Source organism: Martes martes (genome assembly GCF_963455335.1).
Source record: "Martes martes genome assembly, chromosome: 13".
Taxonomy (NCBI): domain Eukaryota; kingdom Metazoa; phylum Chordata; class Mammalia; order Carnivora; family Mustelidae; genus Martes; species Martes martes.
In genome coordinates this window covers 74098545-74120604 of record NC_137901.1, presented here as the reverse complement: position 1 = coordinate 74120604, position 22060 = coordinate 74098545, and the positions used below count along the sequence as shown (strand labels likewise).

Sequence of the window (22060 nt, the reverse complement as noted above, 5' to 3'; positions counted from 1 at the left end):
CAAATGACACCCCTCAGTAGAGCTTTCCCTGGTGCCATGTCTATAGAAGGACACGTGGCCCCTACTGTTCTCTCCCAACGTACCCCTTGTCACATGCAGTACCTTCTCATCGCACAGTATCTGCCCCCCAAATCAGAGTGAAGGCTCTGGGAGGCAGGGAACTCTGCATGCAGTGCCCAGTGCATAGTAGGTACACAATACACATGTCTGGAATGAGTGAATGAAGTAGCACCCACATTTAAAAAAAATTATTTATTCATTATTATTTTTTAATTCATTTTTTTATTTAGAGAGCATGCCCATGTGAAGGTGGGGTTGTTAGAGGGGAGGGGCAAGGGGAGAGGGAGAGAGAGAATCTTAAGCAGGCTCCACGCCCAGTGCAGAGCCTGATGTAGGGCTTGATCTCATGACCCTGAGATCGTGACCTGAGCCAAAATCAAGATTTGGACACTTTAACTGAGCCATCCAGGTGCCCCAGCACCCTGGTTTTTGTTTTGTTTTGTTTTTAAAGATTTTATTCCTTTCCCTTAGCAGTATGCACTAGAGGTTTATCCCCATCTTTGCGTGGCTCAGGGGTCCTTTCTTTTTAGCCCTGAATAATAACCCATTGTCTACTCTGACACAGATTATTTTCCCGCTCCCCTGCTGAGGGACATCTAGGTTGCTTCCATGTTTTGACGGTCATGAATAAAGCCAGGGTAAACATCCGTGGGCAGGTTTTTAGTGTGGACCTAGCTTCTTGGCCCCTTTGGGTGAATACCAAGGAGGGCAATGGCTGGATCCTAGGGTCAGAGTGCGTTCCGTTTTGTACCCTGTCGTTTTTTTTAAGTGTACAATTCAGTGACTTTTAGTATACTCCCAAAGCCTTGCATCCATCAGTCAATTTGAAAAGATTTTCAGTACCCCCGGGCACCTGGGTGGCTCAGTGGGTTAGGCCTCTGCCTTCAGCTCAGGTCATGATCTCAGGGTCTTGGGATCGAGCCTCGTGTCGGGCTCTCTGCTTGGGGGGGGAGCCTGCTTCCCCTACTTCTCTCTCTGCCTTCTTGTCTCTCTCTGTCAAATAAATAAATAAAATTTTTAAAAAATTAAAAAAAAAAGATTTTCAGTACCCCCAAAAGAATCCAAGCTCCCTTGACAATCAGTCCTCGGCTCCTTCCTCAATAATGCTGCCGTTTATCTACCCCCTTGGGTTTGCCGGGCACCATGCTCCCCATTCATTCTCATGGTGACTCCACATGGTGGGGACTGTTCTTCTTTTTTTTTTTCATTTATTTGTAAGAGAGAGTGAGAGAGAACACAGGGGAAGCAGCAGGCAGACCAGGCAGAGGGAGAAACAGGCTCCCCACTGATCAGGGAGCCCGATGTGGGGCTCAATCCCAGGACTGTGGGATCATGACCTGAGCCGAAGTCAGATGCGTAACCACCTGAGCCACCCAGGTGCCCCAACCTGGGGACGGTTCTTGTTCCCATCTTCCAGATGACAAAGCTGAGGCCCGGAGAGGTGAAGAAGGCACTTGCCTGCATCACTCAGCCAGCAGGCAGTTCAGCTGGGATTTGAACCCACATAGAGCCTCTGCTTGGCGGATGTCACGCCTGAATAGGATGTTTCCCAAACTCCAGTCACTGTCCTGTCACCTCGAGTACTTTTAGTAGTTGTGAATCACCCCAACTAATAGTTAGTTAATATTGTACTTAAACTTGCCTCACTTTCTTTATATGACACCTTTGTTAAAATATAATTCATGCTTTTTGAAAATATACAACCCAGTGGGTTTTAGTATGTTCACGGGTCTGTGCGACCATCACCACAGTCATCTTTAGGACATTGTCCTCACTCCCAAAAGGAAGCCATACCTATTAGTGGCCACGCCCTCATCCCCTGCCTGCCCCCACTTCTCCCAGCCCAGGCAAACACCCTTCTGTTTTCTGCTTATGAATTCACCTGTTCGAGGAACCTCAGATAAAGGGGATCATGCGCTATTTGTCCTTCTGTGTCTAGCTTCTTTCACTCAGAGTTCAAGGTCCATCCATGCTATCACATGGGTCTGAACTCCATTGCTGTTTACAGCTGAATCGCGTGCCACCGTCTGGACAGACCGCCTCTCAGTTATCCGTTCATCAGTTGGTTCATTTCTACTTTTTGGCACCTGTGAGCGTTCCTGCCACTTTATCGTCCCTTTGTACTGGTTGGATTTTGTCCTCTACCTGCACTTACGATATACCTGTTTTCAGACAAATTGCAGGATAGCGGGGCTCTTGATTCCTTTGTTCGGGTCCACGTTGTCCGTGCAAAATGGATGCTCAGTCCCCATTTGCTGATGGAGTGAGGGAGGGAGTGGGAGAGTTGAGAGCCCTGTATGGGAGACTGACATGTTCCCCATCACCTGACCCCTGGAAGGAGAGGGTGATGAGTCCACCCCGGCTGGGTTGTGGGGGAGCCAGAAAGGCTCAAGGTACAACCGAAGTTGGGTTTTGACGGGGGTGTAGGAGTCAGCCAGGGAGGGAGACACAGGAGTGGCAACCAGGCAGAGGGCCTGGCTGGGCAGGGTGCAGCTGTGACTCATTGTCCCTGTGATATTGTTCCTAGGGTGGGGTAGGGGGCACCCCTGTGCTCTCAGGATGGCCCCTTGTCACTGAGCAGGGAGCAGGGCTCAGAGGGAAAGTGCAGAATTCATTCACAGCGGCGGAGTTCCCAGGACCCAGCTGCTCCACCCACCCCGGAGATCTGGCAGTTCCCGAATGCCTGGCTCAGACACGTGCACACGGGTCACCCCAGACTTCTGAATCCAGATTTACAGGCGCTCTCCCTCTGGATTCTGTCTCAGGGGCTGAAGCCAGATGGGGAATTAGGGACAAATTCGGAGGAAGGCGGAGGCTCTCTTGCATATTCCAGCCTGTCCCAGCCTGTCCAGTGTTTCAAGCAAAACCAGTGATCTTGATCTTGATGTGAAATCTCACCATTTTTAAAGATTGTTTTTAATTAATTAATTTATTTGGCAGACAGAGATCACAGGTAGGCAGAGAGGCAGGCAGACAGAGAGGGGAAGGCAGACTCCCCACTGAGCAGAGAGCCCAGGACCCTGGGACCATGACCCGAGCAGAAGGCAGAGGTTTTAACCCACTGGAGAAATTTTTTCTTTCTTTCTTTTTTTTTTTTTTTTTTAATTTAGGTGCTGGTGAAGGCAGGAGGATGGGGTCAGGCCACACCCAGCCGCCTTCAGTAAACACACCGGGGATGGGCAGGCTTGTTTCACACTTATCCCCTTGATGAATCCTTGCCACAACCCTTGGGGAAGAGGGGGGGGGGGTGTGGCATGAAGGGGCTTGGCCCTGGCTCCTACGGGTGCAGGTGCCACAGGTGGAGACTCAGTCCAGGGCTGTCGGGTTCTGGGGGCATTCGAAATGCCCTGAATGTCCTCCAGAGGGTTTCCCAGCCGCAGTTGCTCTGTTCCACTCCTCCTTGCGTCCCTACCCCTTGTTCCTGGCCATCCTCCTGACTGCAAAAAAGGCACCATTTAGAAAAAAGGAAAGAAGGGCACTGAGTTCCTTGTGCACTGCTCAAAAGTGACCACTAGAGGGCGAGATGGAGGTGATCTAGTTCCAGCATTTCCTTTTATTTTCAGTTTTTAACCCCTTCTGCGTCAGGGCCTTCACTCTGAAAAAGCCAAATTTCCTGTGACCGTTTAGATTTTCTTTCAGCACGTGCCACTGATACACGTGTTGCTCAGCTCCATCCTCCATTAGGTCTCTTGCCGCTTTCTATTTCACTAGCATCAGGGCTCCTGGGCTGAGGTGGGGACATTCTCCTGCTGCCCGCACAGCCCCCGCCACCCTGTTTATCTTCATGGGTGATGTTTCTCTTCTGAAGAAATCACTTCTGGGGGGCAAAAGAAATTCTGTTTTTATTTTCCTTCCGAAAGGAGTAGGGCATATGTGTGTGTCTGGGGGGATAGGCAGCCCATAATGAGAGCCCTATGAATATAGAAATGGCATTCCTGACTTAAGCAGAAGTATTTCCAGAGATGCTGAATCTTGTACTTGAGCACAGGCTCTCTTGAGAAGAGGGACATTTGGTCATATTTCAAGACTTGGTTCCATGTTGCCTCCTCTAAGAAGCCCTCCTGGGTTGCACCCTTTCCTGTGAACTCCAGGGCCCTTTAGCCCCCAGTGCTATAGTGCTTCTCTCTCTCACCATCCCTCCTCACTCATTGGCACCCCAGGCTGCCTCTCGGCGACCTGCTGTCCCCACCCTGGGTCTCAGTTTCCTCCTCGGACATTTCTGAGGGGGGAACTGAGTGCTCCGTCCATGCCCCAATTCTTTCAGAGGTTGTCAGCTTCTGGAAGACGGGGGGCATGTCTATGCCTTCCATGGGTCCTTTGGTAGCTGACAGGATGCTGTGCACACAGTGGGTCTGCTCCTGGTGAGTTCCGGACACACAGATGCAAGTGTCATTTCTTTGTGAGCAGGACGAGTGCCGGGAGAAGTGGAAGTTCTCAGTCCTTCGGGGAATGGTTACAGAGCACCTTCTAAGCGCTGGGCTGGGTGCCAGGCCCTGCCTGCGGTTAGCCCACAGCCCTGTGGAGGAGATAGGCTCTCATCACACCGAGCATCCTAATACACTTGGAGAGGGGGCTCAGTGACTCATGCTTGCTTGGAGGGCTTCCTGGAAACATGCTGTTTGCGTTGAGCCTGGGAGATGATTGAATTTCTGCAGATGGAAAGGGCATTCCTGGCCAAAGACCCTGTCGGAGCTCAGGCCGGGAGGCCGAGGGTCCACACAAGCTTGAGGAATGGATTTGGCTAGGGCAGTACCTGGAGGCCATATGGCTAAGGGCATTGAAGGCTGAGCCAAGGAGCGAGGCACACTGTGATGGGCAGCAGGCTTGTGGGGCGAGCCAGCTCTTCTAATGTCTCAGGTGGGGGCTGTGTCAGCACCATCTCTGTCCAGGCCCTGGCACAGGGAGCATGTGATGGATGAGTGGACTCTGTTCCTAGAGGGTCATCGATTCTGATGCCTGCAAGGGCCGGGGTGTGGTCTGTGCCCAGGCTGTGGGGAGCAGGAGGAATGTGGCAGATCTGGTCCCCAGGCAGCACACTCTGGTTCTGCCACGTCTCTGGAGGAGTGCAGGCCCATGGGTAAGGCAGGCCCATATTTCTAAAAGAGCCGGGAATGTGTATTGCTACACTCAGTTCTTCTGAGGCTAATGCATTAGCAACTGTATTCAAATAAAATGACATAGGGTGCCCACCTTCCTCCCCACCCAAAACCCCCAATGCCTAAACAAAATCATGCCTGGGTGGGGGTGCGGCTGCCGGTTTTCTGTCTCCCTGCCCAAATACTGATGGCGGTTTTAACAACTCCCGTCCCTTTTGGGAGGTTTCTGCTAAGCTCTGACCTCTCCGGAGGGCTGCATGGTTGTGTTTGAATGAATGAATGACATTAATAAGAGTTGCCCCAGGACCTACTGTTGCCAGGGGCATTGCTCTGGGATGCGGGGAGAGAGGCTGCCCAGGGGTGGGCCCTTGGGCATGAGGGATTGAAGGAAGAATTACAGAGAAGCAGCACGTTGGGGAGAGGCAGGTGCTCTAGGACCGCCCGTCCCCCACATCTGCATCTGGGGACTGTGCGGGGGAGGAGGGTTAGATCTGAAGCCAGAGAGCTCAACTCCAGCAGGAGAGAACTGGGCAAAGAGGAGGGGGAGTATCCTCATTTCCTAGGCCTGCCATAAGGATCCACCATATCCTTGGCGGTTCCAAAACAAAAGATACTTGCTCTCTTGAAGCTCCGGAGGCCAGAAGTCTGAAATCGGGGGCATCGGCAGGGCCAGGCCTCCAAAGATGTTAAGGGTACCTCCCTCCTTGCCTCTTCCAGCTTTTTGGCTTCCAGCTTGTGGCCGCCTGGCCCCACTCTGTGTCTCTTCCATGTGGTGGTATCTTGTCTTGTGTTTCTCACAGGGTTATTTACTAGATTAGGACCTTTACCCGGGTAATCCAGGACGATCTCATCTCAAGAACTTTAACTCAATCAGCTCTGCAAAGACCTTTTTCTAAATAAGGTCACATTTATAGGTTCTGGGTGGATGTATCTTTGGGGTCCACCATTCAACCCACTGCAGGGAGGAAGGCAGCTTCTGATGGAGGATCAGCACGAGCAAAGGCCCTGTGGGTGCTTGGCTCATGGGGTGGGGGGGGGTGGAGTCGGGTGGTGAAAGGCAGGCAGGGGCCTGCAGTGGGAGAGATGAGAGCCAGGGATAGGAAGACGTTCAAGGTGTGTGTTGGCGGGGAGTGACTTTGTCACATGTATGCAGGTGGCCCCCTGCCAGGTGGAGATGGTTCCCTTACTAAGACTGACCCCAACCAAGTTGAGGTCACTTCTGGCCTGGATTGAGGGGGGTGTTCTGCTCCCCAGGGTCATGCCCTGGTGACTGTGACCATCTATGGGCTGGGTGAGTGGTGGTTTGGGCAACTCTGGCTTTCATGCCTGCCCGCCCAGCCCCGCCTGGTCTTGGGTCAGCTCTTTCTGCATCTCAGACTTGCCAGGTCCAGCCTTTTTCCACTTTTCTTTTCTTTCTTCTTTTTTTTTTTTTAAATTCTTCCCACCCTGGCCCCCCGGGCTCTGTTGTCTCTCTGCCTCCCTCCACACCCCCTGCCCTGCTGTCTCCCCAACTATGCTCTGTTCTCTGTGTCCCTGACTGCCTCTCCGGCCATCTGTCTATCTGTCTCCTCGCCTTATCTGACTTTCTTTGGGTTCCTTCGTTTTCCTGCCTGTGACTCTCCTTCAGGGCTCTCCTGCACCGGCGAGGCTCCCCTCTCGGGGACTGTGTCCTCCCTGCCCCCTGTCTGTGTCCTCCCCTCTGCCCTTCCTGCCCAGTCCTCTCTGCCGCCTCTTCCTTGTCTGGCCAGTGGGAGATTGGAGAAGAATGGTTGGCCCTCAGCAGCCTCCACTCATTGGGGTGGTGGTTAGTTGGTGTGTCACTCGGCAAGGGACACCTGTCCTGCTCTTCTGTTAGCCCCTCAGGTAGACTTTACCGTCATTCAGTCAGTCAGCACACACACCCCCTCCCCCCAGCTGGCAACCGGCTGGCGGGGGTCAGCCCTGCGATTGCACCGCTGGCCAGCGAGTGGGGCCGTGTCCTCCGGCGGTACCATCAGCTGGAATGACCCTCTGACTCTACCATCAGCCTGTCAGTCAGTGAGCAGGGCCTAGCTGTACCTTCAGCTGTACCCTCAGTTGGAACCAGCCCTCCGACTGACGGTCAGGCGGTCAGTGAGCAGCTGGGACCCATCGCCTGCCAGATGTGGGGTCCCAAGAATGGATGAAGCCACAGGCCTGCTTTTGAAGAGCTTTGAAGTTCACCCCATGGTTTCCTGGGCTGCTGAGCTCAACTCTCCCCCGCGGGGTTCAGGCGGCTTCCTGTCAGCTGCTCAGCCCGGCCCTGGGTGGTGGGGCTGGTGTGCGGTGCAGATGGGCTCAGGGGTCTGGAGGCTGCGAGCCTGGCCCTGAGCCAAGGCCTCTGCCAAGGGCCATACCCCTCCTTCTCCTTGAGGGGAAGGAGCACGCCTGCCTCAGGCGCCGCTCTTGGGTGGCGTGCTGACTGTGTGCCGGTCTTGGGCTGACCTAGGCCGGGAGGTGCTCTTGAGCAGGAGGCCCTGGGTCTGCCTTGTGGCTTGGCAGCCACTCACCTGGGGCAACTCCCTTTGCCTCTTGGAGTCTTGGTTTACTCATCTGGTTGGCGAATGATAATGCCCCTCTGTGGATGTGCTGTGTGAGTGAAACTGGATATTTTGGTATGATTATACCTCACTGAATTTGCAAAACCCTGAAATGTGGGGATAATCCGTCCCATTTTACAGAAGGGGTAACTGAGGCTCAGGGAGATGGAGGGATTTGCCAAGATTAATGTCTTTTGAAGGAAACATCCAAGAAAGGCCACCTTAGGTGGGCCTCAGATGTGCTATAATTTGCATTTTTAATCTCTGCAAGTGGATGCTCCTTGCACATGCCCGCTTCATGCAGCTGACACATGGTGACTCTGGGAGCCTGTCTCTCCCTTCCTCGGTAGCCCCCATTGCCCACAGGAGTGGACCAAACCCAGAACTTGTGTTTGGAAGGCTGTGGTTCCAGGTTTGTCTGAGTTTCCAACTTGCCATGTAACCTTGACCAGGTCCCTAGCATTCTCTGGGTCTCAGTTTCCCCCCTCTGTAAAATGGGGACAACCAGGCCTTCTTTCCAGGGCTAGATGCTTAGCTGAGCCAGAAGGAACTTGATTGGAGCCAGGAGGGGCTGTGTATACTGATGGGATCGTCTGAGCTGATTTAGTTCCTTTCCGTGTGAGGAGTTGGATGGGGGAGCTGCCTCTCCGTGTGTGGTCTGAGGGAGGAACCACACACTGAGACACGCTCACACAAGCACACACACATACCCGTTCATAAAACACATTTACACAGTTACACTCACACACAGAAGTGCATGCAGGCACACACACACACATGCACACACACGCGTACACACTGGCTCTTCCTGCCACACGGCTAAGAAACCCTATGTTACCCAGAGCACCCGGAGGCGGGGAGAGCCCAGGGGTCCAGACAGCTCAGCTGGGTTTGGGAGGAACCGCCTCTGGACCCGCCCCCTACGGCCCAGCCACCAGAGATGTTCCAGGCCAGGCTCACGGGACCTGAGCAGTGACATCCCCACCGCAGAGGTGGCCTTGGCCGTCAGCGGGGCGTCTGGCTGGTCCCCTGGCTGCCAGCCGGCCTCTGAATGATTCATGCCGCCTTGAACTTGACTCCGGCGTGACCAGCCAAGCGGGAAGAGCCGCCTCCTCCAGAGAAAAACTGGAATTGGGCACGGTGCTGTCAGCCTACCCCCAGGACACCAGAAATGGAGTATTACTACTGCCCCAGCTTGCTGAAGTTCTTACAGTACCTCTGGGTGAGTGTGGCCCGCTAGACATGTATGTGCTTTTTCTTCTCCTGCCTCCATCAGGTTTGCTTTTGGGCTCTGTCTGGCAAGTAGGGTCTCTGTTTTCTTGCAAAAGGGTGGTGGTTTCCAGGCGGAGGGAGTGTTGGGGAAAGGGTTGGGGGTTTGGTTTGGGAAGCAGAGCAGGCTTAGAAGAGCACAGAGCCCAGATGGTCACGATGGCTGGCCCCCGGGAGCTGGTTGTAAGCGGCCTCTCCTCCGGTCCTTGGGAAAACAAGAAAAACAGGGACAGCCCCAGGGAGGCTTTCTGAAAGTGATATTTCTTTGATTTAAAGGACTCTTCTTTATTCTGAAATTATATCCCTCTTGCCTTTGTGTGTGAAAACATCCTGTCCTTTATGAGATGAAAAGAAGAGATTATGCTTTTCTTTCAATGAACTTAGTAAGCAAAAGTAAAAAGTTAGAATACTTGCATTCTCTTCTCTATGTAAGAGGGGGGAAATGCCCCACAACTTTTTCTGGTGACGTGCCAAAGTTGGGGGATCTACACGGAAATGCTTTGTGGGATACAGCGTGGTTTTTCAGATCTTGTTCTGACTCTGACGTGCTTTGTGTGACCAGGAAAGTGACTTCACCTCTCTGGGCCTCTGTCTCCTCATCTGTGAAACTGTGGGGTAGGGGCAGTAGGCAATGGTGGGGGAGGTTAGGTGACCTTCATCAGGGCTCTGTGAACAGAGGGGCTTAGCCGGGAATTGTCCTGAGTGGGTCTCAGAGTTTTCTCGAACATTTGCCACCAGGTTGAGAACGCCCAGAAGGGAAGGACTTGGGAAATATTATTTATCCCCCTGCTGAATGTTTTCAAATATTTCAGATGCCTTCTCACCCAGGGAATTTTCCGGAGCTCCTAAAAATACAACTTTAGGAAACATTATTCTACACCCGTCTCTCCCCAACGTCTGTGCTCCCTCCTCCTCAGCTCCCACCAGCAGTTGAAAAACAGGAGACCCTCCCAGTCCATATCCTGTGATCACTGATGTTTGGAGATTGTCACATTCTAAATGCAGGGCAACATTTATTGATTTATTTTAGTTTTTTTAATTATAAAAATAACATACGGACATGGTAGAAAACTTGAAAAATCCTGAAGAGCATATGTGAAGGAAGAAAACTGTCCCCCATAATCATTTGTACTTTCGAATTCTATTGTCCACAGGGTCCCGATGACTTTGATGTGCCCAGGTGTGTGTCAGGCTCTGGGCTTTGCTGTTAGGGAGGCTGTGATATTGTGATTTATAATAAGAAATACATATTGGTCTTCCTTCCTGTTTCTGGCACAAAGTCCCTAAAACCCTGGAATTTCCTAAGTGATAAGGAGCAATAAAGGTGTCTTGATGTTATGTTAATGAGGTGACTTTTGGACCCCACAGAAGGATGGGGGCTCATTGCCAGGGGAACCAACCCTGTGATTTGAGGATTCCAACTTTCACTCCCACCCAGGACCTCCAGGGAGGGGAAAGGGGCTAGACATTGAATAAGTTGGCAATGGCCAATGATTTAATCAGTCGTGCCTATGTAATGAGGTCTCCATAAGCCCCCCACCCGTCCGAAAGGAGGGGAGGCTTCTGGGTTGTGGACTCATGGAGATCCTTAGAGCGGTATGAACTAGCTCAAAGAACAGGGGAGCTCCTCACCCTCTCCCTATACCCTGCCCTGTACGCTCTTCCATCTGGCTGTTCACACGTTCCATCCTTTTATAATAAAGTGGTAAGTAACATGTTTCCCCGAGTCCTGTGAGCTGCTCCAGCCAATTAATTGAATGCAAGGAGGAGGTCGTGGGAGCCCCTGATCCACAACCAGAGGCCCAGAGGCCCAGGTGACAGTTGGGACTTGGGATCGGCATGGTAACGTAGAGGGCAGTCTTGCGGAACCCCGCCCTTAACCTGTGGGATCTGGTGCTGCCCCCAGGCTGTTGGTGTCAGAATGGAGCTGACATTGTAGGACACCCAGCTGGCGTCAGAGACTTGCTTGGGGGGTGTTAGGAAAAAACATCCACGTCTGAGTTGGTGTCAGAATCAGAAATGCAGAGGTCACTGAGATATGATGCCCCACCTCTGGGAACCTGGAGCTTGGTGTGTGCACCGGCCACACCACATCCAGATACTGGCAGAGCTTCACTTAACACACGCTTAGATATGTCAGATGTCCAGACTGCCGGGGTGAGCAAGCTGGGCATGGTCCCTGAGCCTTGTGGGGACACGTGCCACACACAACGAACTGGAACAAAGACCACACACGTATTAGGATGAGGCAGTGCCCAGAGCTATGGAGGGCATGGACTCATCGGGGTGGGGGGCCTAGGAGAGCCCCCAGGGGAAGCCGAGCATGGGAGGATAGGCAGAAGCTAGCGGGTGATGCTAGTGGGGCAGGGGGAAGGTGTATCGGGCAGAGGGAACCGAGGGACTGGCTTGTGCGGACGACTGGGGTGGATGTGGCAAAGGGCAGGAGTCCTGGGCATGCTCAAGTTCAGCCTGGCTGGTGGGAAGGGGGAGGAGGGAGGATGCTGTCAGCATCATGGGGGCAGCTGCAGGGGACAGATAGATGGAGACGCAGCTCCTTATCTGGCTCTGCCCCCACCTGTGGGTGACCAGATCCTGGAACCACATGTTCCCACCGCTGGCTCTGCACTTACCCACAGTCTGTCTGTCCCTCCACTTCACTGGATGCAGCCTTGCCCCTCGGGTAACGGGGATTAGCCCTGTGTCTGGAACATTAAGCTGGAAACTCTTGCTTGCTGAGCTTCTGAGAAAGCTTGGGAATGTGGAAAATCCTCAGGCTTCAGCTCTGGGCTGTAACAAAGCCAGATGGTGTTGGGCTGGCCACTTGACCTCACCGGACCTCAGCTTCCTCATCCGCGAAGTGGGGACACGCCGTCTTCCTCATTTTCTTGCTGGGACATTCCTGCGAAACTTCTAGCTTATTTCTGAAGCCTGGAAGCTCCTCCTTAGCAAATGTTAGCTCTTCCTCTTTCCTGGAAACCTACCATCAGATTGAGAATGACCCGCTAACCACAGGCTATTGCACAGGGCCCTGGGTGGTGGGGGGCGGGGGCTTCTCTCCCCATTTCTGCAACAGAGTTGCATTCCTCCCCATTCATTGTCCCATTACCCTAATTTCTTTTTAACAAAAGATTTTATTTATTTATTTTAGAGAGAGTGCAGGGGCACAGGGAGACAGAGAATCTTAAAGCAGACTCCTCGCTGAGCACAGAACCCAACATGGGGCTTGACCCCAGGACTCTGAGATCACAACCTGAGCCAAAAACAAGTCAGATATTGAACCCACTGAGCCACCCAGGCGCCCCCATTACCCTAATTTTTAAAAGTTACTTTTTTAAAAAAGATTATTTATTTATTTATTCGACAGACAGAGATCACAAGTAGGCAGAGAGGCAGGCGGGGGGGGGGGGCGTGGGAAGCAGGCTCCCTGCCGAACAGAGAGCCTGATACGGGGCTCCATCCCAGGACCCTGGGATCATGACCCGAGCCGAAGGCAGAGGCTTTAACCCACTGAGCCACCCAGGTGCCCCTAAAAGTTACTTTTTAATTTACAGAAATGTGGCAGGGACAGTGTGGGAGTTCCTAAGACCCTTTCACCCAGCCCATCCCCCATGTTAGCATCTTAATGTAACCACCATACATTTCTCCAAAGCCAGAAATTGGTGCAACACTCTTAACGAAATGATGAACTAACTTTCCTCCAGTGGCTCCCATCCAGGGCCACTTGGCAATATCTGGTGACATTCTTTGTCCCAACAGAGGGGAGTGGGGGACTGTTCCTGGCCTCTGGTGGGTGGAGCCCAGCGATACTGCTAACCATCCTGGAGTGCACAGACAGACCCGCCCAGCCTCAAAACCCCACTGCAGAGAGTGACCCGGAAACGTCCACAGCCCTGAGGTTGAGAAAACTTTGCTTGTATTTTGCCTGTAAGTTTCACCCTTAGCAGCGGCTGGGCTTAACTGTGGCTGGTCCAGTGAGTGCTTGCCCAACGAGAACATGGACATTGGCCCACACCGCTTAAAAATACCTTGTAGACATGATGTTTAATGGCTGCTGAGTATGCCCCCTTGTCACCAGCCTTGATTTATTAGCCCTTTACCCGTGGCTGGACAGGAGGCTCTCTCAGACGCTCACCATACACAACCAACTCAGTCATCATCAGCCTTAAATCTGTCTGTTTCAGTTTTTATATAAAATTCCAGTTAGTCGACACACGGTGTGATCTTAGGTCCAGGTGTACGATATAGTGATTCGACATTTCCGTGCACCACCACCCCCCCCAGCCGTACTCATCACGACAAGTGCACGCTTAGCCTTAAATCTTTATTTACTTTTCGGGTTCTCTCCTAAGTCAGCTTCTTGGGGGCCGAGCATGGGCTGCCGCAGGTTTCTGCAGACTTGTCATCTGTTGGTCGGACGTCGGTGGCTTCCTGTTGGCGGCCTGAGTCCGCCACAGAGCTGCAGTTCTTTCTGGGGGGAGAGACGACCCCACCGTCAGGCCTTGTCACCAACCAGCATCAGCTGGGAAGCAGGGGTGCAACTGTTTCTGTTTCACATCATTAGTAACTGTAGCTGGCAGCTGGGCTCTTTTAAGATACTTAATCTCCTTTGCTGCTGGGATAACCTAGCCAGACAGTCCCGAGGCTGGTGGCCTTTGTGGGGGAGGCATTGATATCAGGCTGCTGGCTTAGGTTGTCATTGACAAGGGTAGTGACAGTGCTGGTAAAATAATGATAGTAATTTTTAAAAAGATTTTATTTATTTATTTGATACAGAGCGAGAGCACAAGCAGGAGGGGCAGCAGGGGGAGAGGAAGCAGGCTCCCCCTTCTGAGCAGGGAGCCCAGCGTGGGGCTCGATCCTAAGGCCCTGGGATCATGACTTGAGCCAAAGGCAGAAGCTTAACCAACTGAGCCACCCAAGCCGCCCCTGTAATTAAGAATAATAATTAACAATGGCCATCAACACCACCATCATTTGTACTGAGAACTTACAATATCCTGGGCTCAGTGCCTTTCGTGGATGTCTCATTGTATCCTCATGAGAACCCCGCAGGTAGATTTCATGATCACCCTTGTTCTGCAGTTAGCGAAACTGGGGCTCAGAGAGGTTAAGCAGCTCATCCAAGGTTCCCCAGCTGGGAATTGTCAGAGCCTGTGTCTGATGGAGGCCAGCTCTCCCTGTGTGTCACTTTAACTGCTTCCCGGAGCCCGTTCTCCTGGTTTCTCAGAGGGGAAACTGAGGCCCACAGGATTGAGGTGACTTGCCAGCCTACAGGAAGGCTCTTTATTCACCACGTTTTGCAAGGTAGAAGGTGAGAGAAGGATGTTGCACTGGGCCATGCTGGGTTCTGGAGGGAGAGGGCCCTGGCTTGGAATCCCAGCTTTGCCAAAGGCAAGTCCCATTCCTGCTCTGGGCCTCTGTTTCCCTATCTGGAAGTGGGGGTGGCTAGCCCCACCTTGCAGGGCTGTGGTGAGGATTCGCCAAGATAGGGAGCATTAGTATCCCTGCCACGAGGCTGGACTTGGAATGGGTGCTCTGTTTCTAGATGTTCTTTTGGGGGGGATGGAGACACCTCTGATATAGTGGCAAAGACACCCCAGGCCCCCACCCCCCAGCACACAGGGACTTTCCCAGGCCTGGTGAGCCTGGGAGGCTGACCTGTGGCCAGCCACCTGCTCCTCCTCTGTGTCACTCACAGCAAAGGGGGTTACCAGAAGGTTGCTTCTGGCAGCTTCTTCTGGAAGACGCCTCGAAACATGGAGCCCAAGATCAAGGTCGGTCCCCTGTGCTTTTGTGCGCCGGTCCCTCACCTGCCCCTTCCTCCTCGTCAGGGTCGGTGGTTCCATGGCTTGGTCTCTATGGAATGTTGGGGAAAACCACTTTGTTTGTCCTTGTGGTTGGTCGGCAATCTCCCCACACTTGACTCCAAATGTCCAAACTCCAAAATGTCCAAACGTCTCAATGTGGTGGGATTGGCTGTTCTTTGCCTGGGGCTTCCTTACTACTTGTTTATTTTGCTACATCCCTCACTTGGCCTTGTCCCTGCCCCCAGGAGTCCAGGGCCCACATGTCCAAGTCTTTTCCCTCCAGGCTCACCCACAGGTGGTGGCATCATAACAGTCCTCATGACAACCCTAGGAGGTGGGTATTATGGTTATTTCACATTTGAGAGAACAGAAATTCCGAGAGGTTGAGTACCCGCCCAATACTCAAAAGCCCATAACGGGCAGAGCTTGGATTTGAACTTGGGAAGTCTGACCTTAAAGCTCATGTGCTGAATTCACTGCTGAGTCCCCAGCCCCTGGCACAGTGCCTGGCATCAACTGGTTGTCCGATAGACCTGGGCTCAGGGACCCCCCGATCCTCCCGACGGACTTAGTGCGTCGGAGGTGTTGTGAGGATGAGCTGGCCGTGAGCTTGAACGTGGTGCCTGGCGTTTAGCACAAGCCCGCCACCAATCACCATTGCTCCTGTTGTTTTTATTACCAGCTTCTGAGTCTTAGATCTTGGCGCCTTCAGGGTTTGTCGAGGGCCCGGGTTGGCCTTCCAGTTTGTGGCCGAAATAGAAGAACTGGGTGTTTTTGTGCTGTTGGACTTGGGCCTGGGGTTTGGGCCACAGGACGGCCTGCGTCACGAGAGGTTTGCATCTGACTCGAGCCGTGAGCGTGAAGCCAAGTTGCAGAGCACAGAACAGGGTCTTGGAGTCAGGCACTTCTGGCTTCTGATCCCCACTGAGCCGCTTACTCACGGAGCGTGGGGCTGTGGGCAAATCTCTTAACCTCTCAGAAGGTCAGTTTGCTATCCATAGTGTGGGACTGATGACAGCCTGTCCCTCGTGGGAGGCCCCGAGGACTCAAAAAGGAAATGCAAACAAAGCCGGCACGAAGTAGGTCTTGAATAAGTGTTCTCACCGGAAGCCACCTGGACTCACAGGCCCTTGATTCAGTTCAGTTAAACACATGGGCCCCTGGGGCGCCTGGGGGTCAGTCAGTGAAGCATCTACCTTCGCTCAGGTCATGATCCCAGGGTCCTGGGATTGCATCTTGTTGGTATCGGGCTCCCTGCTCAGCGGGGAGCCTGCTTTTCCCTCTGCCTGCCACTTCCCCCTGCTTGTTCTCTCTCTCTCAAATAAATAAGCAAAATCTTTAAAAGAAAAGAAAAACCACATGTGCCCCATCCTGATCTAAGTGGGATACATCATGAGCCCCAAGATGGGCAAAGGTGACTGCCTCAGGGATCAGCATTCTAGTGGGTTCAGGCCATGAACAGTGGTCAGGATACATAAAAACCTGGATAACCTGTCAGGGGTAGAGTGTGCTGTGGAAAGAAGGAAGTAAGCAAGTAAGAAAGCTCCAGAGGACTTAGATGGGTGCAGCTGGAGGGGGGGGGCCTCCCTGAGAAAGTGACATTCGAACAGAGACTGGAGGAGGGGAGGAAAGAGGCCAGGGGAACTCAAGGGAAGAGGTGGCCGCCAGTGCAGAGGCCCTGGGGTCCGAGTGTGCACAGGCACTTCTGTGCACCTGGAAGGAGGCTAGGGTGGCTGCAGAAGAGTGAGTGAGGGGAGGAGAGTTGGCAGCAAGGGGGTGCAGAGCCCTGAGGTCACATGAAGGAGGTGGCCTTGTGCTGGGAAGGTGACAGAGCCGTGGAGGGGTGTTGCGTCAAGTGACACCATCTGGCTTGGGTTTGAACGGATCCCTCCGGCTGCTGTGCAGGGAGCACACTGAAGCAGGACCAAGGCAGGAGGGAGCACGGTGAGGGGCCACTGCAGGTGTCCCACTGGGACATGGTGGTGGCTCATACCAGGGGTGACAGAGGAGGAAGGGGGAAGGGGGCAGGTTCTGGGTCTGTTTTGAACATCAAGCCACAGGATTTGCTGGTGGATTGGATGGGGGTGGGAGGGAAAGAGAAGAGTCCTGAAGACACTGAGGGTTTGGGGCTTAACCATTGGAAGGACAGAGCTGCCACTGACTTCCGTGAGGAAGAATGCAGGTGGTTGGGTCTTGGAGGCAGATCAGGACTTGGCTTTGGACTTGGAGAATGGAGAAGGTCTATCAGACACCCGTGTCATTCCCCCTCCTCTCCCCAGCCTTGCTTTCCCCTTCTGTACAACGGAAGGGTAATTCCCACACTGCCTGTGCTTCATGGTAGTTGAGGCTTGGGTGAGCATCTTAAAGGACCTCTCCTGAAGGTTAAAATGCCAAGCCCACGTGGTGGGATTCTTTAGCGGCTGGCTGAAATGCAGCCTGCTCTGGAATGACGTGCTTACAGGCTGTCCTGCAGGAGCCGTCACCGAGTTCAGACATTCCAGAACGTCCAGCAGTTGAAAGGGACATGCCAATTCTAGGATGGCCAGAAGGAATGATAAGTGCAGGGTAGAAGCTTTGGAGGGGTGGGTGTGTGGGCAAAACACGTCTGGGAGCCAGGAGTCCCAAGCGTGATTGCTGTGTGACCCCAAGGCAATTCCTCGCCCTCTCTGGGCCTCAGTTTCTCAATTAATATAATGAAGTATTGGACTGGACTCGCCTTAAGGTTTTTTACTGTGCATAATCTCCCAATTCTAGGGGTCCAGTAAAGAGCAGAGCTTTGGGTTTAAATCCAGCCTTTCGGTGCTGTGTAACCTGGAGTGAGTGGCTTCATGTCTCTGAATCTCTGTTTTCTCTCTGGGGATGAGAAATCCCCCTTTCTCAGTGGGGATTATGTAAGCATCTCATGGTGGAGACCAGTAGGGAAAGCACCTGGCACACGGTAGGCACTAAATGGGGCGGGGGGGGGAGCTGTTCACCTTTCCCATGTGGCATCCCACCTGTTGCATGAGCAGACATGATCCTGGACGTTCACTGGCTGCCTCAGTGGCAGTGTGATTTCTAGATTGAGGCGCTAGAGGGCGCTCTTGTTCCAATAAATGACTTTGCACAGGGATGGCCTTTTAAAAAGCAATGCAAGGCTGTGCCCTTAACACACCTGAGTGGGTATAACCCTTTCCAGCGAGGCAGGTGCCTGAACTGTCCCATGTGCAGATGGAGACGCTGAAGGAAACCTGACTTGTCTGAGGGTCGCACGGCGGGGAGGCCTCAGATCCAGGTTTCTGGGATAGGGTTTTTTTCCCCTGGAGCCCATGGTCTCTCTCTGCACCCCTAAGTCGACCAAAGTTTGAGTTCGAAGGCCCACGGAGCCCGAGGAGTCGTGAAAACTGTCACCACCCAGATTAGTCTTGGTGGGGTGAGCCGGCCGGCCCCTGGCCCCTGTTATTTCAGTCCAGTATGGAGAAGGGGGTATAGTATGGAGTTTAAGTGATCAAGGGCTGGGGGGGGTTGGGTCAGTTTTGCTAAATCCTAGGATGTTGGTGCTCGGAGAGAAGTTGCACCTACTTTTTTTGTGGGGGGAGTAGCAGATCTGGCTTCAGACCATTAGTAACAGAGGAGTGAAAAACCTGATGCAGGCTAATGCCCGTTCCGCCACCCACTTTTGTCCCTGGCAGGCAATGGGCTTTTCCCAGAGCCGCAAACAGACTAGGAGTTGGGACTTTCTAGCCAAATGAATATCTGGTTTCCATGTTGGAGCCAGAACTGATAACGTGGGGAGGCAGCCGAGGAGCCAGGGTCCTGGGGTGTGGTCCCAGCTCTGTGACCTCGTGCCAGTCACTGCCCCTCTCTCTGTGGGGCCCAGCGTCTTCGTCTCTGAAATGCGGTCATTGGCTTGTCTCAGAATCAGCTCTGTGTACCTGTAGGGAGTGCCTGCTCTGGGCTGGGCCCTCAGCTGGGTCCTAACAGCCTGAGTAGGACCAGAGAGGGGAAGGCCATTGGGGCAGTAGGACCAGCACATGCTCGCACAGGTGAGTAAGGCCTTGGTTCCTCTTCCTCGGGAAGAGGTGGGACATCTGAGGGCATCTTTATTTGCATCCTGAAGGACACGATGTAAATAATTCCTGAAGGGGGAGGTAACATATGCATGAGAAGGTCGTCAAGATTAGTTTCTGAAAACATCTTGCTTAAAAAAAAATTAGGAAACAAAAAAGATCTTGCTTTCTTTTTAAGAAAACCTGTCATTTTGGGTGCCTGGGTGGCTTAGTTGGTTGAGCCACTGCCTTTGGCTCCGGTCATGATCCTGGAGTCCCGGAATTGAGTCCCACGTCAGGCTCCCGGTTCAGCAGGGAGTCTGCTTCTCCCACTGACCCTCCCCCCTCTCATTCTCTCTCCCTCTCTCTCAAATAAATAAATAAATCTTTTAAAAAGTCTGTTATTTTATGTAGAAACTCTGAGGTAGGGAGGGAAGACTGCAGATGTATTCTATTTAATGTTATGTCAATATTTTGTATTAAACATACCTTCATAAAACATAAGCACATTCATGTTAACCTCATATTATTTTATGGTTTTAATATAAATGTATAACACGGTAATAGGAGATGTTTGTTTATTTCTTCCTGTGGGGCCAGTGTCTATACTGGCCAGGACGGCCATATCAAAATAGCACAGCCCAAGGGGCTTAAATGGCAAGAACGTACTTCCTCTCAGTTCTGGAGGCTGAACTTCCCAAGGTTGAGGTGTCAACAGGGCTGGTTTCTTCCGTGGCCTCTGTCCTTGGCTTGCCGCCTGCCCCCTGTGTCCCCCCCACCGTGGTCTCCCCTTTCTGCCCATGCGCCCTGGCATCTCTGTGTGTCCAGATTTCCTCTTCTTGTGAGGATACTGCTCAGACTGGATGGGCGCCCACCCTAAATGGCTTCTTTTTAGCCTAATCCCCTCTTTAAAGGCTCTGAGCCCCATACATCACATTCTGCGGTCCTGGGACTAGGGCTCCAGCGTACAGGTGTTGGGGAAATGCACACAGTTCAGCCATAGCAGCCGGGCACCAGGCAAAGCAAGTCGCATTGCTTTATTTTATCCTCATGACGTCCTGGAAGGGAGGTTCTGTTATCATCCCCGTTTCATAGATGCTGAAACTGAGGCTCCAAGAGAGATAAAGTGGTTTGCAGATCAGCAGTGGAGCTGGGATTGGGTCCATGGCAAGACACTGCCGTGGAGCTGGCTGGCTCCATGTCCATTTATGTTTATAATTTGACTTCAGTCCTGAAGCTTCCTCTTCTAATCTTTCACATTCTGTTGAATTTACCAAATATTTCCTCATTGCCTGTCTGGACTCTGCCCCATCCTTGTCGTAGGTGCAGCTGGAAAAGACCCAGACGGGGAGGGAAGGCCCTCCCTGGACCCCAGTGCCACCCCAGCTTGGTGGCCTACTGGCCACCTTCCCAGGGGGGCGTGCCAGGGGCCTCCTGCTCCCTGGTCTACCTCCCAATGCCCATGTTTGCTGAGAGCAGCCTGGGCCCATGAAAGCAGCCTTTGTCCTCCAGTTCATCCCTCCTGGAGGGATGACCTAAGTCCCGTCTTGGGAACAAAGCATTGACCTGCCTCATGGGTTCAGGTCAGCCCCGGTAGCCTGCAGAGTCTCCCAGGCTGCCAGGGGAGCGGGCGGCCTTGGATACAGGGTAACAAATTAGGTGGGCTCAGGAAAGCATCAGAGCCCTCCCATATCCTGAGTGCTGAGGCTGGGGGGCTCCCGTGTGCACAGAACTTTACAGTTTATAAAGTTGTCCCACGCATTCTGACTTAGTGGATCCTTTCAGATTGTGTGAGATCCTCAGGGCAGGGACTCAGATAGGCAGGAATCCATGGTCTCAAGGAACCACTCCAAAGCATGGAAACCAGGCACCATTGATGATGCTCAGAGTATTTGGTGGTCTGGAAATGGGGCAGGGCTTGGTGGGGACAGTTGCTCAATGATACTTGGAGGTCTGCTGGGACCCCTGAATGGCTGTGGGCTGGGATCATCCAGAGGCTTCTCATCTCCCCGTCTGGGGCCCATGATGATTCAGAAGCTGGGCTTGAGTGGGCACCCACATGTGGTCACCGCAACATGCTTCCGCACAACATGGGGCAGGGTGCCCCAAGCAGGTGCTGTGGCCCAGTGGTGTTACGAAGGACACAGTGTCCCTTCTGCTGTTCTCTGCGGATCGAAGTGGATTCAGGGGGCAGGGACGTGGACCCCACCTTCCAATGGGAAGCTTGTCAAGCAGCTTGCAGCCATTTTTCAAAGCCACCGTGGCCATAGGTCAAAGGACACGTGACCAGGTGTTACTTATTGAGCACCCACGGTGTGCTCAGGGTCTCACACAGATGAACCTGCGGGGTCCTCCCCGCAGCCCCGGGAGCGGGTGGCTCCAAAGCCTGTTGTTTTCCCGACACAGTTGGCCTGAGAGGGTGGGGGAACCGAGGGAAATCAACAAGGCTGCTGGCACAGTTTGGTGGTGAACTTGCCACAGTCGGAAGTTGTGGGCTGACTTTATTTTTCCCCTTCCTTCTCTAAACTTAGAATATTCCTTGAGTTCTTGAAAATTCTCACTTAGGTGTCTGATTCATTCATCCCCGCTCAGCCGTGCTTGCCTTTGGTGCTCATCCCCGACAGTTTCTCTCCCCGTGTGCTGAGCACTCCCCCAGCCCCGTGCCCCCATAACCCCTTCTCCCTACTGCGGCCTGCAGGGAGGGCGCACTGCACACTTCCCAGCTGCCTGCCTCTCTTGGGGCTTTTGAGGAGCCATTGGGTGGGGCCTCGTTGTCCGCACGGAGGAACCAAGGCCTTACTCACCCTGTGTGAACACCGGGCTCTCTGTTCCTCCAGGCGAGCCTTGGGGCTCCTTCACCTTCCAGGGTCTAACATTTGGTGGGTACCCAGTATTTGTTTATGAGCCAAACCCATCAGAGAAAGGCAGAGGTTCTGTCTTAGGCTTATCCTGACACACAGCAGGCGCTCAATAAGTGCCCATTGTACCAAACTGAATGAGGACATGAGTGGGTAGTTGAGCCTGAAAGCAGTGACGGTGCCGGGTATTTGTGTCCTTGTCACACAATACAGCGCTCGACTTCCATTCACGCTTCTGATGAACATTCAGTGGAATGAATGAGTGAGGGAGTGAATGAATGAAAAGAGAAATGTCTCGTTTATTTGTTTCCCAGTTCCCGGAATGGGGCTTGGTATACAGTGAGTGGTCAATAAATATCTGTTGGTACTCAATGAATAATGAAT

At 52.9% G+C, this 22060-nt stretch overlaps 1 protein-coding gene across 2 annotated transcripts in view; it reads left to right on the top strand.

Annotated features, from left to right (window-relative positions):
- Positions 1-22060, top strand: part of KIAA1671 — a 128469-nt gene that overhangs the window by 24672 nt on the left and 81737 nt on the right. The window contains exon 1 of one of the 2 annotated variants that reach the window (XM_080821547.1): positions 18782-18815. The exons of the other annotated variant lie outside the window; for it this stretch is intronic. Coding sequence (XP_080677673.1) covers positions 18804-18815 — 12 coding nt within the window. The 5' untranslated portion in view covers positions 18782-18803. Of the gene's footprint in view, positions 1-18781; positions 18816-22060 lie in introns of those variants that run through there. 2 annotated transcript variants of the gene reach the window in all.